The sequence below is a fragment of the Oncorhynchus clarkii genome, chromosome 5, assembly GCF_045791955.1.
Source record: "Oncorhynchus clarkii lewisi isolate Uvic-CL-2024 chromosome 5, UVic_Ocla_1.0, whole genome shotgun sequence".
Classification (NCBI taxonomy): domain Eukaryota; kingdom Metazoa; phylum Chordata; class Actinopteri; order Salmoniformes; family Salmonidae; genus Oncorhynchus; species Oncorhynchus clarkii.
In genome coordinates, this window is record NC_092151.1 from 26,871,629 (window position 1) to 26,886,496 (window position 14,868).

At 44.7% G+C, this 14,868-nt stretch overlaps 1 protein-coding gene across 1 annotated transcript; it reads left to right on the top strand.

Annotated features, from left to right (window-relative positions):
• Positions 1–1,832: 1,832 nt before the first annotated feature.
• Positions 1,833–6,556, top strand: LOC139409917 (F-box only protein 15-like). The gene is made up of 12 exons (XM_071155330.1): positions 1,833–2,130; positions 2,284–2,442; positions 2,624–2,728; positions 2,832–2,904; positions 3,042–3,208; positions 3,426–3,626; positions 3,700–3,829; positions 3,951–4,033; positions 4,559–4,704; positions 4,809–4,933; positions 5,568–5,723; positions 5,999–6,556. The coding sequence occupies exons 1-12, from the start codon at positions 1,985–1,987 to the stop codon at positions 6,107–6,109; spliced, it is 1,602 nt and encodes a 533-aa protein (XP_071011431.1). The 5' UTR covers positions 1,833–1,984; the 3' UTR covers positions 6,110–6,556.
• The last annotated feature ends 8,312 nt before the right edge of the window (positions 6,557–14,868 follow it).

The following is a 14,868-nucleotide window of genomic DNA, read 5'->3' on the forward strand; positions in this document are numbered from 1 at the left end:
GTGGGACAACCACATACAGTGGGGAGAACAAGTATTTGATACACTGCCGATTTTGCAGGTTTTCCTACTTACAAAGCATGTCGAGGTCTGTAATTTTTATCATAGGTACACTTCACTTAAAAAATCCAGAAAATCACATTGTATGATTTTTAAGTAATTAATTTGCATTAAAGTAGCTATCAGCAAAGTCAGTGCTAGTAACGGGGAAAACGTCATGTGCGAGTGTTAGTTTACAGGTGGGGACTATTCTTTAAAGAGGTAGGGTTTCAGATGTTTTTCCTAGCTCCAAGGGGAAGCTGGTTCCACCACTGGGGTGCCAGGACAAAGAGGCACTTTGACTGGGCTGAGAGGAAGCTGTCCTCCAGCAGGGGTGGGAAGGCCAAGAGACCAGAGGTGGCAGAACGGAGTACTCAGGTTGGGGTATAAGGTTTGAGCATAACCTGAAGCTAGGGAGGGGCAGTTCCTCTTGCTGCTCCATAGGCAAGTACCATGGTCTTGTAGTGGATGTGAGCTTCGACTGGAAGCCAGTGGAGTGTGCGGAGGAGTGGGGTGACATGGGAGAACATGGGAAGATTGAACACCAAGTGGAGAAAGAGCAGCTCTGTCTTGTTGAGTTTGAGCTTGAGGTGGAGAGCCAACATCCAAGCACACATATCTGCCAGGCACGCAGAAATGCGTGTCACCACCTGGGTGTCAGAAGGGGGGAAGGAGAAAAGTAATTGAGTGTCATCTGCATAGCAATGATAGGAGAGACCATGTGAGGATATGACAGAGCTGAATGACTTGGTGTAAAGTAAGAAGAGGAGAGGGCTTAGAACCGAGTCCTGGGGACACCAGTAGTTACAGTACATGGTGTAGATACAGATCCTCTCCACATCACCTAGTAGTTGTGTCCTGCCAGGTAGGATGCAATCCAAGAGTGTGCAGTGCCTGAGACGTCCAGCCCTGAGAGGGTGGAGAGGAGGATCTGATGGTTCACGTGTCAAAGGCAGCGGATAGATCTCGGAGGATGAGAACAGAAAAGAGAGAGTCAGCTATGGCAGTGCGGAGAGCCTCCGTGACACCGAGAAGAGCAGTCTCAGTTGAGTGACCCATCTTGAAGCCTGACTGGTTAGGGTCAAGAAGATCGTTCTGAGAGAGAATGTGAGAGAGTTGGTCAGAGACAGCAAGCGCAAGTATTTTGGAATGAAAAGAAACACGGAATACCGGTCTTTAGTTTTTGAAGTCAGATGGGTTGAGTGTTGGTTTCTTGAGGAGGGGCGAAACTTTGGCCATATTGAAGTCAGAAGGGACGCAGTCAGTGGTCAGGGATGATAAGGGAAGTGAGGAATGGGAGAAGGTCTCCAGAGATGGTCTGGAAAAGGGAGGAGGGGATGGGGTCGAGCGGGCAGCTTGTCGGCAGCCGGACCTCACTAGTAACAGGATTTCATCTGGAGAGAGAGGGGAGAAAGAGGTCAAGGCTTAGGGTACTTCTGTGTGAGTGGGACCAGTGGACTTATTAGGCATGTTCATGATTTCCCTTTTATATCTCAATGACCTGAATGATAAATGATTTCTAACCCATATTGCATGAATTAAAACTAATAATAATAATAACATAACTGAATATGGATTTTGCACCATAGCCTAGCTACCACAGATGAAAGGGAAGACCTACTGAAGGGATCACCTTCAATCCGTGCTATTACACTTTATATGCTCTGGATGGCAGCAGTGATCTTTACTTCACCATTTGCAGACCTTATCAAACGTGAAAAAGGTCCATTTACATTTGATAATAACAATAACAAACACTCATGTGTTAGGAGAACGTAGAAATGGCAATTCTGCGTGCTTTTGCAGACTTGACGGTAGAGGGTTTGTTTGCATAGTGTCATTACAGGTTTGCAAAGTGTGCCTAGTTAGACAGAGCTTTCTCACAACTTGAACTTGACAGCATCTGTAGCTTCTCCTGTTGTAGGTAACTAACGTTAGCTAGCTAGCTATGGCTATTGGCCGCGGACAACTTTTCCGCAGTTTCAGAGAGGGTTTGTTGAAGAATGCCCCGCCAACAGAGGGTCAAGGACCGACAGGCAAAGAGAATAGCAGACTCTGCGAGAAAATGACTGGATTTTCCCCGGGCACTCAAAGGTATGAGTTGTGTGATGTCGTCAACTCCTGTTGCATAGTATGCACTGAGCCCCAATAAGCTGGTTTGTAGCTAACTAACTTCAGCTAGCCACTGACTTTTGTTGACTACAAAATTGTGTTGCATCTCTGTCCTTCTCTATGCTCGACTACAAGTGTGGAACCACCAACACTGCCACGAAAGAAGAAGAGGAAAAAGAAGGCGGCAAAGGCTACTGTACTCTGTCAGCCAGTTGTACCACTGCCAAGGGTACCTACAAAGTCTACTGGACATGCTGGCAAGCCAGCTGAGTGCACACCGAATCACATAGAGAGGTAAAAGTGGGTTGCTGTGGAACCCACGAGTAATCAGATTGCAGGGCATAGAACATATGGAGCAACATATGTTATTGGTTCTATGCCCTGCAATCTGATTACTCAATTGTGTTTGCACTAGATGGGAAAGATCAAGCATTCCAATAAATGTTTGAATCATGTCTATTTGGTGTTTTATTAGGATGCCACCGGAGATCCTTCTGAAGATCCTATCGTACCTGGATGCCCTCTCTCTCTTCTCCATTGGCTTCACCAACAAGCGATTCTATGAGATGGCCCACAACAAGTAAGGAGTGAAGTACTGGTCACATTGTAGTCTATTCTTCCTCCCTACAGTCTTGCAGACTGGTTTTACGTCATCATTTTTGACCCACAGTATTTTCTTGCAGTGGAATGTGGCACAAGATGTATTCTGCAGAGTATGGACACAGTAAGAAGTGGAGGCCCAAGCGTTTGGACGAGGTTCAGTGCAATTCATATTTCATAACACTCCTTTTTACTTATCACACCAAGGTTTTTATGAGCATTATGTGCTTCTATACATAGTCTTTTTTTGTATTATTATTATTATTATTATTATTGGTGTTTTCCTCCACCAGGTGCTGGATAAACTGAGTGCGGTGGTGGTCCAGGAGAGACCGGAGGGCTATTGGAGAAGACTGTACTTCAGGACCATGGCTGGCTTCAATGAGACCAAGTGGAGGAAGGAGTTGAGTGACATCAACCCTTTCACAGGCTTGCCCAGTCAGACTGAAAGAATCCTCAGGTTAAACAGTTTCTGCAGTTAGTACTGAAGTTGTACTGCCTCTGTTGTTCAGGCTCATGTATAAAACATGCCATTTATAAGGCGCACACATACAGAGGCTCCAATGCTGCTGTAATATTGTCAGAACCTACTCACTGGGCCAGAATCAATTAAATTGTCCGCAACTATGTTTACATAGTTACTCTAATGCATTTTGTTCTCCTCTCCACTGACTCAGGAGCCAGCGTGTGACCTGGGAGATCACAGTGTCTGACAAGTGGGGGTTGGAGGGGACGTTTGAGCAGAGTCGTGCCTACTTCTCTGACTCGTCCGTGACGGTGTGCTGGAGCAGCGGGCGCTGGCCCTCCTTCCACCAGCTCTCTACCTTACAGCTAGATGGTGTCAAAAGACAAGCTCTCAGCTCCCCTAACATCAATAAGTGAGTGTCTCTCTTTCTCTCTTGTCTCTTCTTGCCTCTGAGTGAAATGCCTGCTCCCCTCTTCTCACCTCAGGCCTGGCTGGCGGTCTCTGATGGCTAAGTTTGACAGGGACACCATCTCTAAGAGTGGCCAGGTCATCGGTAGAGACCAACTAGTCACCCTGGTACTCTTTTCGCCTAGCATCGTCATTGGCGTCTGGAGGGTATGTCATCTAAATCACATCATTCGAAAATTGATGGGCTAACCCACAGTGTGCTGATGAGTTAGTTTGTTTCCTGATAAAAAGTGTATAATGTTTGGGATTTCCCTGTGTCATTTCACAGGGCCGGTGGTCCATTGCCTTTGTGATGGCCAGCTTCCACTACCACAGGCTGGTGGAGAGGAGTCTCCTGGGCACCTCAATGTGGTATGCAGCGCCCCTGACTCCGGAACAGGCTAGGAATGAACAAATTGGCGTGACTGGAATCAGTTTTTTATATTTCAGCAGAAAAGGATGTTGCATGCATGTTCAATTAAAAAACTAAATCATTCTCTCTCCCTTTCTCGCTTTCTCTCTCGCTCTCTCTCCCCTCTTTCCTCTCTCTTTCTCGCTCTCTCGCTCTCTCTCCTCTCTCTCTTCTTTCTCTCTCTTCTCTCTCCTCTCTCTCTCTTCTTTCTCTCTCTTCTCTCTCCTCTCTCTCTCTTCTTTCTCTTCTCTCTCCTCTCTCTCTTCTTTCTCTCTCTTCTCTCTTCTTTCTCTCTTCTCTCTCCTCTCTCTCTCTTCTTTCTCTCCTCTCTCCTCTCTCTCTCTTCTCTCTCCTCTCTCTCTCTTCTTTCTCTCTTCTCTCTCTCTTCTTTCTCTCTACTCTCTCCTCTCTCTCTCTTCTCTCTCTCTCTTCTCTCTCCTCTCTCTTCTTTCTCTCTCCTCTTTCTCTTCTCTCTTCTCTCTCAGCCCCTATTCCATGCCAGAGAACAAGCCTCCTTTCGACGACATGGACCCTGACTCCGGCCTCCATGGTTATACGCTCCGCATTATACTACACAACACTGTTACCCAGATCATGGCCGGCCACTTCTCTCAACTCTACTGTAGCAAAAGTAATGAAACCAGTACCCAGGAGGTTTCTCTTTCAGAACCACATTGGGCCGCTGTACGATACGCAGTCTGTAGTTGACTTTGATTGTGTGTTGTGGTTGTCTAGGTCAGGTCCATGGTGGTTTCATCCAGCTGAATGTCATCAACAGGGGAAGCCTGTCCCAGCACACCCCTCTCTCTGGCAGGATCAGCCTGCCCTGGAAGTGTGAGGCTCTAGAGGGCACCGTGGAGGTACTGTAGGGGAACACTGACTCCGACTGGTTTAGGTTACACTTTACTGGAACCACCAGGGCTACATGATGGGGTCATTGTAATAACAGAACAGCTGACATATAGACTTTGGCGCTCCCCCCCTCTCGCTCTCTCTTTCTCTCTCTCTGTCTATTTATCTCTTTATTTCTCTCTCTCGCTAGCTTTCCGTTCAATTGGCGACAGATTTTCATGCGAATATTGTAAAATCTGCATAAAGAAAATATGTGCATTTTCCCACCAGTGGTGTTTCCACCAAACGGACTTGTTGTGGATAAAAATGAATTCGTTTTTTTGTCACAAACTGTTGGTTAAATAATAAATGTGCCTACTCTGGTCTTGGCACGTGCACTCTAGCCAACAGATCACAGATACAGTATGTGTAGGCACTGCCTACCCACCATGTCAAACGAACAAATGATCTGTCTGCATTTATAAAATTGTATCTGCCTGTTTCCATCACAGCTGTTTTTTGTCTTTGCCCCTGAGTAAGTGTTTCACTGTTAGGCTACACCTGTTGTTTAGGAAGCATGTGACAAATAAAAATGTGATTTGATTTGGAAACATGGTTTAAGTCTCTCTCTACTTCTATTTCTGTCTCTGTCTGTCTGTGTAGAATTGCTGCATGATGAGCCTGACCCTGATGGATGAGTACCAGAACCCCTTCTGGTGTGTCAGCACACCCGTGTGTATGGCACTGAACAGTAAGGAGCCACCCAACGACTACGAGGGTCAGCACTTCCTGATCAAGTACCAGGATGCAGAAGGCAAGGTAAACCAACCCCACATGACTCACACATCAGAGGATAGATTACCTTTGAGCAGAGCAGAGCTGTGCCTACTTGTTTTTTTGTTGGGTTGGTTTATTTGACAAGGACCATGTCATTGGAAACATTGTATCTGTACTGTATATATTTACATTTTACATTATCACCCATAACCTTTAATGTAAGTAAATGATCACATATGGGGAGCAGCAACCAATGAGTGGACATCTGTTTTTTTTCTTTACAATAACAGTAATGTATGAGTTCTTTATTGTTGTAGGTGAGGATGGACCTTGTGTGGCTGGAAGAGCAGAGACAGTACTTCCTCATCAATCTGGTAGTCTTCATCGCCACGGCCAAAGTCAACAAGCACTTTGGGAGAGCCTACTGACGCTGCATGTAGAGGTGGCACTGTACTACAATCCTCTATCCTAAGGCCTTCATAATGATGACAAAGTGGTGACATAAACTGTCATGACAGCTGACAACTGCTTATGACATCTGTTATGTTGTTGTTATGCAGTATAATGTAGGCCTTATGATAGAAGCTTGAAGTAAAGTGTTGAGCCTGTATACAGTATGTCAATTGATGACATAGTTTAGTTGTGTTTTGTTCTGAGTAAGTTTGAAGTAGTTCAAGTTTGAGGGTTTGCCCCGGCCAGTTTTCATTATTTCTGTATATTTATATAGTTTTATGCATTGTTTTGTGAATCATTAGTACACATTGTTAAAATGTAATCCTACTTTTTTTAAGTATGTCTCCCCATATTATAAAGAGCAAAACTACATGTGAAATGTGTTAACAGAGTTTAACTATTTTGGGTTTGTAAACTTTCTGTTACAGATGGACTATCTGATTCTGATAAATATTCAAATTTATATATTTCTGTGTTATTTTTTATTCCGCCATAGTGCATTCTTTAAAAGCACTAGACGAGCTAAGTGAAACTGGAGGGATCAGCCTGTGTTCTACTGTATTACGCTTTACATTCTCAGGATGGCAGCAGTGATCTTCATCCCCAATAGCACTATTTTCAGTCCCAGCAAAACGCAAGTGCTCCCTCACAGCCCTGGCCACGATTGCTTATTTTTTCCCAAGCCGAGCGAAGTCTTATTGTGTTACTGCCTCACTGTTAGAACCTAATCAGGACAACTGCTGATGCCAACTGTCTAAGCATCAATATTATTATTTCTACATACTGATTCCAAATGGCAAAAACATATCCAAGCCTTCATTTATACAAATATTGTTCAATACAGTAGCTAGTTACAGTAAAGAGTTATTGATTGAGTGGAAAGAACTGCTGCGATTCACTGCTTTGGTTCATTGAGTCGATGCTTCAGTACATTTGGCACATGGGCCCTGTGTATGTTCTGAACCAGAAAACGAAAGAGCGAAAAAGTGAGAGAGTGGAGATAACACTCATACATCACAGCATCCTGGTCCCACCTCGCTGCCTTCTCCGGATCCTGAGTGAGCTGTAACGCTCCCTAGGGCCCTGGGGCCATCGGATGTTTAAAATTCTCAACGACTGACCTCCATCCAAGCATCCATCTTCGGGTGGCCTTTTCAGATAATTATATTTCACAGGTCCTAATAGTGCTGACCCCTCAACAGACAGCAGAGATCCCTACAAAAGATAAAGATTATACAGATCAGGTAGTTGTTTAAATCCCTCACAGTTTTTTTGACTACTTACTTTTGTCTTGATAATGTGGTCCTGTTTAAAGAAGCTTTACCGACATAGGTAGTAGCCAGTTTATTAGGTATACCCATCTAGTACCCGGTCAGACTTCCTTTTGCCTGCAGAACACATTGAATTCTTCAGGGCATTGAAACGTTGCTCAATTGCAATCAAGGGACCTAACATGTGCCAGGACAACTTTCCCCACACCATTACACCACTGCCACCAGCCTGTACCATAGACACCAGGCAGGTTTGGGCCATGGACCCATGCTGCTTACACCAAATTCTGACTCTGCCATCAGCTTGATGCAATAGGAACCGGGATTCATCGGACCAGACAATGTTTTTCCACTCCATTTTTGTGATGGGTGGTGTACCTAATAAACTGTCTCTTGAGTATATACCGTGTGTTTGCGTTTGTGTGTGTTCGTATGTGTGTTAGAGTCCTGAGTTGATGCCATTACAAGTGATGCTATAAAAAAGCACATATCCCTAAGTCAGCACAGGTGGGAAATAGTCAAATAAAAAAGTGAGATCACATGGAATACCAATACCCTTTTACATTTCAACCCTGCAGGATGTAGCAAGAGTCAGGACTGTGGCCTCCCCTTCATTAGTCTGTGAGAGCAGATACTGGTACTCTAGCAGTTAAGAGTGTTGGGCCAGTATCCAAAAGGTTGTTGGTTGAAATCCCTGAGCTGACTAGGTAAAAAATATGTTGATGTGCCCTTGAGCAATGCACGTAAACCTAATTGCTCCTGTAAGTCGCTCTGGATAAGAGCATCTGCTAAATGACTAAAATGTAAATGTAAAAAATTCCAATTGGACTGTAACTCATCCCAGTCTCCTGCGGAGTGATGTGTATGGTGGCCATGCTCTGAGAGCCACTTTCATTTGTCATCCTGTGACACTGAGAGAAGGAGGCTCAGCCTGGCCCCAGCCATTCATCTTTGTCTGTGCTGTTCACAGTGGGCTAGCCATGGGGCAATGCCTCCCATCACTGCGGCTCTGGAGAGGTCCCAGAGCTACCTCACAAACTCTGGACCATATTCTTGAGCTGCCTATAAGGACTGACTGCTAGACATAACCTGCATTATTGCCAGTCAGTCCATATAGGCAGCTCAAGAGTATGGTCCAGATTTCCCTAGAGGTTGTGTGGAGGCCATGATAACAACAATGTACAGGGCTTCAGAAATGATTTAATGGTTCTTACTGTCTTAAAAACTTGTATGAGCTAATGATAAGTCATGAGATTTCCTATAGCCTACATCACTGTACCGGGCATATTTGATTTACACTAATCTCTCAACTCAGATTCGATGGATACAATGAAGTCCATCTCATCATTCAACTAATGGAGAGTAGTAGAGAGGTTGAAGACAGATTAATACCATAGAGAATGATATTTATCTCTAGAGGCCAAAATGCTGTTTTAGCATGGGCAGCGCCATTGAGGGCTTCCACCATGCTTCCTCCATTTTAAAGTAGTCATAGTAGTCAACTGAGGGGGGATTCCTATGGGTTGTAGCCTCAATGGCGCTGCCTATGCTGTCACAGATGCTATAATGGCACAGGTATAAAGATGAGTCCTCTATCTCTATGATTAAGACACACCTGCACAGTGGCTTTTAATGTCAATCTCAGAACAGGATTAGTGTCAGCAAAGGTTAACAGAGCCACCAACCATCCAGTGACCTGGGTCCTTACAGATCATTCATGGATGTTCTTCTCATGTTTCACCTAGATTGAAATTGTCAGGAAAAGGATCCAAAATCTTTTTGAGCGAGGGGAAATCGTAGGGTCAATGTGAGGCCATGCTTCCAGAACTATTGATTATTAAAGTGTTCATTTTAGGACCGAAGAGAAAATAATCTATTCTAATTTCAGAGCAAGAACAGAGAGGAGAATTAGGAGAGCACACATGGTGAGTAACAGCCCCAAACACATAATTTGCAGTTTTTTCCCACAGGTTTACGTATTTTTTCAGCCTCTCTTTCGTCCCCACTAAGCTCCTCCTACCAATCACCTTATTAGGGACTCATACTTCTCTGCCGATTAGTCTGAATAGCTGGACATCCATCCAGCTTCCTGTCGGTAATTAGGGTTGAACATGGTTGATCCATTTTAGATGACCATTCAACTTTTCAGCCACCTATACTGTTTAGCTAGTTTATCCAGGCCAACAACACTAGTGACCAGACCACCACTCAACAGGGTTCCTTCCATTAATAGCTGCCGTAAGAGCATGTTTGCATGTCTTGAAATGCCCAGCTAAGACCTGGAACCGTTCCCAGATGGCTACCACCGCTAACATGCACGTTGCTGAAGCTTTAATAATGGTAGAGAGACAAAACTCCCTCCTAACACTGCATCACAAAATAATGCTCCTAATTTAAATCCACCACACCTAGTTTGGCTTGTGGTAAAAGGTATTTTGACAACGTTAAACATATCACACACTATGGTCCAGGATGGATTACGACAGACTTTTGCACGACCTTGGTTATTTTGCATGAAACAATTGGGCTACATAGGTACCCCTTCTTTATAGCTATCCACAGGCACTTTAATTTCTCTAAGATACATATTTATTTTAACCCGCTTGCGCTGTCAGGGATGGGATGTTTATTTGGAAATGAGTCTGTCGCTGCATAAAGCTTCTACCTTTGCACCCATGTCAACTTCCATTGAAAATCAGGTTGTGCTGAAGCAGGACAGCATCAGCTTGGCAGCCATGATCCCTTTATTTCAGGCATTAATGAGTGTTGACACGTGTCGTTGCACAGACAAACAACAAGTGACCATCAAACCACAGGACACTGGGAGTCTGGGACACCCTCTGCCACTCAGTCCAAACAGAGAGGGAGTCAACGAGACGAGAGGAGGACAGGACAGGACTGACAATAATATTGGCTCATTAAACCTTGCAAGTTTACTGCAAAGTTGATGTTCTCTCAGCCAGCCAGGCATTCAGCCACAGTCTTGGTGTGGATCCAGAGATGACACAGCGTCGATGAGCCGTATCCTCACCTCCGTTCGGTCCTAAAAATGCCCATCTCATCATCTCTCCACTTCCCCTGCAGGGTGCCATCATGGGAGGCTGCATGACATTTCAATTAATATCTTACACGCAATGATGTTCAGTGTACCACAACAAGTGAGGGTCTGACATTTTTTAACAAGACTGGGTTAAGATTAAATGCAGTATAGACATATTTTAGGCCATTTGTATAATATTTGAGACTTGCTTGCTTAGGCAAAAGGAGTACATGATAATAATAGTTTGGTGGGTGCTTATATTTGTCCTAATTAACAGATGCACAAGTGTGTATTATACTCATGTGTTAATTGGAAATGTATTTTTGGCATATCTCAACATCCCCTGAGACACCCTCGGAGAGTGTGGTTACGGCCAGATTCAGCCATTATCAATGGCGATCCTGGAGCAATTAGGCTTAAGTCAATCAAATTTACAGTACCAGTCAAAAGTTTGGACACACCTACTCATTCTGTCACATTCTGACCTTAGTTATTTTGTTATGTCTTTGTTTTAGTATGGTCAGGGCGTGAGTTGGGTGGGCAGTCTATGTTCTTTTTTCTATGATTTGGTATTGGTTGGAATGGTTCTCGATCAGAGGCAGCTGTCAATCATTGTCCCTGATTGAGAACCATACTTAGGCAGCCTGTTTTCACCCTTGAGTTGTGGGTGATTATATTTTCTGTTTAGTGTGGGTTGCACCTGACGGAGCTGTTTCGGTTGTGCTTTTTGTTTCTTTGTTTGATAGTGGTCAGTTTAAATAAATAACATGAACAAGTGCCACGCTGCGCTTTGGTCCTCACCTTCTGCCACCGACGACCATTACACATTCAAGGCTTTTTCTTTATTTTTACTATTTTCTAAATTGTAGAATAATAGCGAAGACATCAAAATTATGAAATAACACATATGGAATCATGTATTAACCAAATCAAAATATATTTAAGATTTTAGATTCTTCAAAGTAGCCACCCTTTGCATTGATGACAGTTTTGCACAACCTTGGTATTCTCTCAACCAGCTTCACCTGTAATGCTTTTCCACCAGTATTGAAGGAGTTCCCACATATGCTGAGCACTTGTTGGCTGCTTTTCCTTCACTCTGCGGTCCTATTCATCCCAAACCATCTTAATTGGGTTGAGGTCGGTGATTGTGGAGGCCGGTCATCTGATAAAGCACTCCATCACTCTCCTTCTTGGTCAAATAGTCCTTACACAGCCCAGAGGTGTGTTGGGTCATTGTCCTGTTGAAAAACAAATGATAGTCCCACTAAAAGCAAACCAGATGGGATGGCGTATCGCTGCAGAATGCTGTGGTAGCCATGCTGGTTGTGTGCCTTGAATTCTAAATAAATCACCAACAGTGTCACCAGCAAAGCACCCCCAAACTATCACAGTCTCCTCTATGCTTCACGGTGGGACCCACACATGCGGAGATCATCCGTTCACCAGCTCTGCAACTCACAAAGATACAGTGGATGGAACCGAAAATCTCAAATTTGGACTCATCAGACCAAAAGACAGATTTCCACCAGTCTAATGTCCATTGCTCGTGTTTCTAGGCCCAACAAGTCTCTTCTTATTATTGGTGTCCTTTAGTAGTGGTTTCTTTGCAGAAATTCAACCATGAAGGTCGGATTCACACAGTTGATGTTGAGATGTGTCTGTTACTTGAACTCTGTGAATCATTTATTTGGGCTGCAATTTCTGAGGCTTGTAACTCTAATGAACTTATCCTCTGCAGCAGAGGTAACACAGGGTTTTCCTTTCCTGTGGCGGTCCTCATGAGAGCCAATTTCATCATAGCGCTTGATGGTCTTTGCGACCAAAATGTTCCGGGATTGACTGATCTTCATGTCTTAAAGTAATGATGGACTGTCGTTTTCTCTTTGCTTATTTGAGCTGTTCTTGCCATTATATGGACTTGTTATTTTAACAAATAGGGCTGTATACTACCCCTACCAAGTAACAACACAACTGATTGGCTCAAACGCATTAAGAAGGAAAGAAATTCCACAAATTAACTTTTAACAAGGCATACTTGTTAATTGAAACGCATTCCAGGTGACTACCTCATGAAGCTGGTTGAGAGAAAGCCAAGAGTGTGCAAAGCTGTCATCAAGGCAAAGAGTGGCTAGATTCTCAAATATATCTGTGGCGTACAGCTGGTCAGCCACCAGGGGGAGACTCGTCGAGGCCTGGTGACAGACGGAGTATACATCACGAGGCGATGGCTCCATCTGCTGAACATGCCAGGTCTTGAAGGGCTCTCCGCCCAGGACTAATTGGGGCTGATTGGAGAGTTGGTGAGTAATCAAGGGCTGAGTAATCAAGCCCCATAAAGCTGCCAGAAGGGCAGCACACAGAGGAGGACTGGGGGAAGTAGGGTGACTTCCGTCTAGTTGGAGACGGTGTCCGAGCGAAGACGTTTGTGTGCCGACAGGATACAGCAAGACCCGGAGCCCAGGAGAGGGTCTCATGGGGTGACCTATCCTTTTCTTTTGATTTATTATTTAATAAACACCCTTGAAACCGAGCTAATCATACTCTGTCTGTGTCTGATCTGTGTAAACGTCTTGACCAAACCCCCTGGTCTGCCACAAGAACATATATTTTGATTGGTTTAATAGTTTTTTGGTTACTACATGATTCCATATGTGTTAATTCATATTGTTGATGTCTTCACTATTATTCTACAATGTAGAAAATGGTAAAAAATTAAGAAAACACTGGAATGAGTAGGTGTGTCCACACTTTTGACTGGTACTGCATGTCGTGCACCCGAGAGTCAAGTGCTGATAGGATTTGGTGAAAAGCAGGACGTTTGAGTAGCCGTTTAATAAACTGTTCAGCAGTCTCATGGCTTTTGGGTAGAAGCTGTTCAGGAGCCCTTTGGTCCCAGACATGATTCTCCGGTACCATTTGCCATGTGGTAGCAGAAAGAACAGACTATGACTTGGGTGGTTGGAGTCTTTGACAATTTTAGGTGTCCGGCCCACACTACCCACTGTAGCTTCTTGCGTTCGGATTCAGAGCTGTTGCCATACCAAGTACTGATGCAGCCAGTCAAGATGCTCTCAATGGTGCAGCTGTGGAACTTTTTGAGGTAATCTGAGGGCCCATGTGAAATTGGCGTGCCCTCTTCACAACTGTGTTGGTGTATTTGGACCATGAAAGGTCATTATTGATGTGCACACCAAGGAACGTGAAGATCTCGACCGTCTCCACTACAAACTCCATTTCCTATAGTCCACGATCAGCTCCTTTGTCTTACTGACATTGAGGGAAAGGTTTTCGGTCCTGGATCCACACTGTCAGGCCTCTGACCTCCATGTAGGCTGTTCTCATCATTGTCGGTGATCAGGCCTACCACTGTTGTGTCGCCAGCAAACTTAATGATGGTGTTGGAGTCGTGTTTTGACATGCAGTCGTGGGTGAACAGGAAATACAGGAGGGGACTAAGTACACACCCCGGAGGGGCCCCAGTGTTAAGGATCAGCGTGGCAGACATGTTGCCTACTCTTACCACCTGGGGGCAGCCCGTCAGGAAATCCAGGATTCAGTTGCAGAGGGAGGTGTTTAGTCCCAGAGTTCTTAGCTTAGTGATGAGCTTCATGGGCACTATGGTGTTGAACGGTGAGCTGTAGTCAATGAACAGCATTCTCACATAGGTGTTCCTTTTATCCAGGTGAGAAAGGTCAGTGTGGAGTGCGATTGAAATTGTGGATCTGTTGGGGCGGTATGCAAATTGGAGTGGGTCTAGGGTGTCCGGGAGGTTGCTGTTGATGTGAGCCATGACCAGCTTTTCAAAGCACTTCATGGCTACCAACGTGAGTGCCACGGGGCAGTAATCATTTAGGCAGGTTACCTTTGCTTCCTTGGGCACAGGGACTATGGTGGTCTGCTTGAAACATGTAGGTATTACAAACTCGGTCAGGGAGAGGTTGAAAATGTCAGTGAAGACACATGACAGCTGGTCCGCGCATTCTTTGAGTACACGTCCTGGTAATCCGTCTGGCCCAGCTGCTTTTTGAATGTTGCCCTGTTTAAAGGTTTTGTTCACATTGGCTACCGAGAGCGTTATCACATGCAGAACAGCTGGTGCTCTCGTGCATGCTTCAGTGTTGCTTGCCTCGAAGCAAGCATAAAAGGCAATAGGCTCATCTGGTAGGCTCGTGTCACTGGTGTCATGACGTGCCCCTTTCTGGATATAGATCGTAGCATCCTCCCCCCTCTCTCTCTCTCTCTCTCTCTCTCTTACACCCAGGTTATGTTTTCTCAGGTCATAAATTCCTGGAGGAGACTCTCTCCCCCTGGCCATGCAGAAAGAGACACATAGAGAGAACAAAGGATTTCACATGGCAAACTCCTAAATCTCCAAAATGGGGATTTGATACAAAAGTTCCACTAGTGAGAAGGTGGGAAT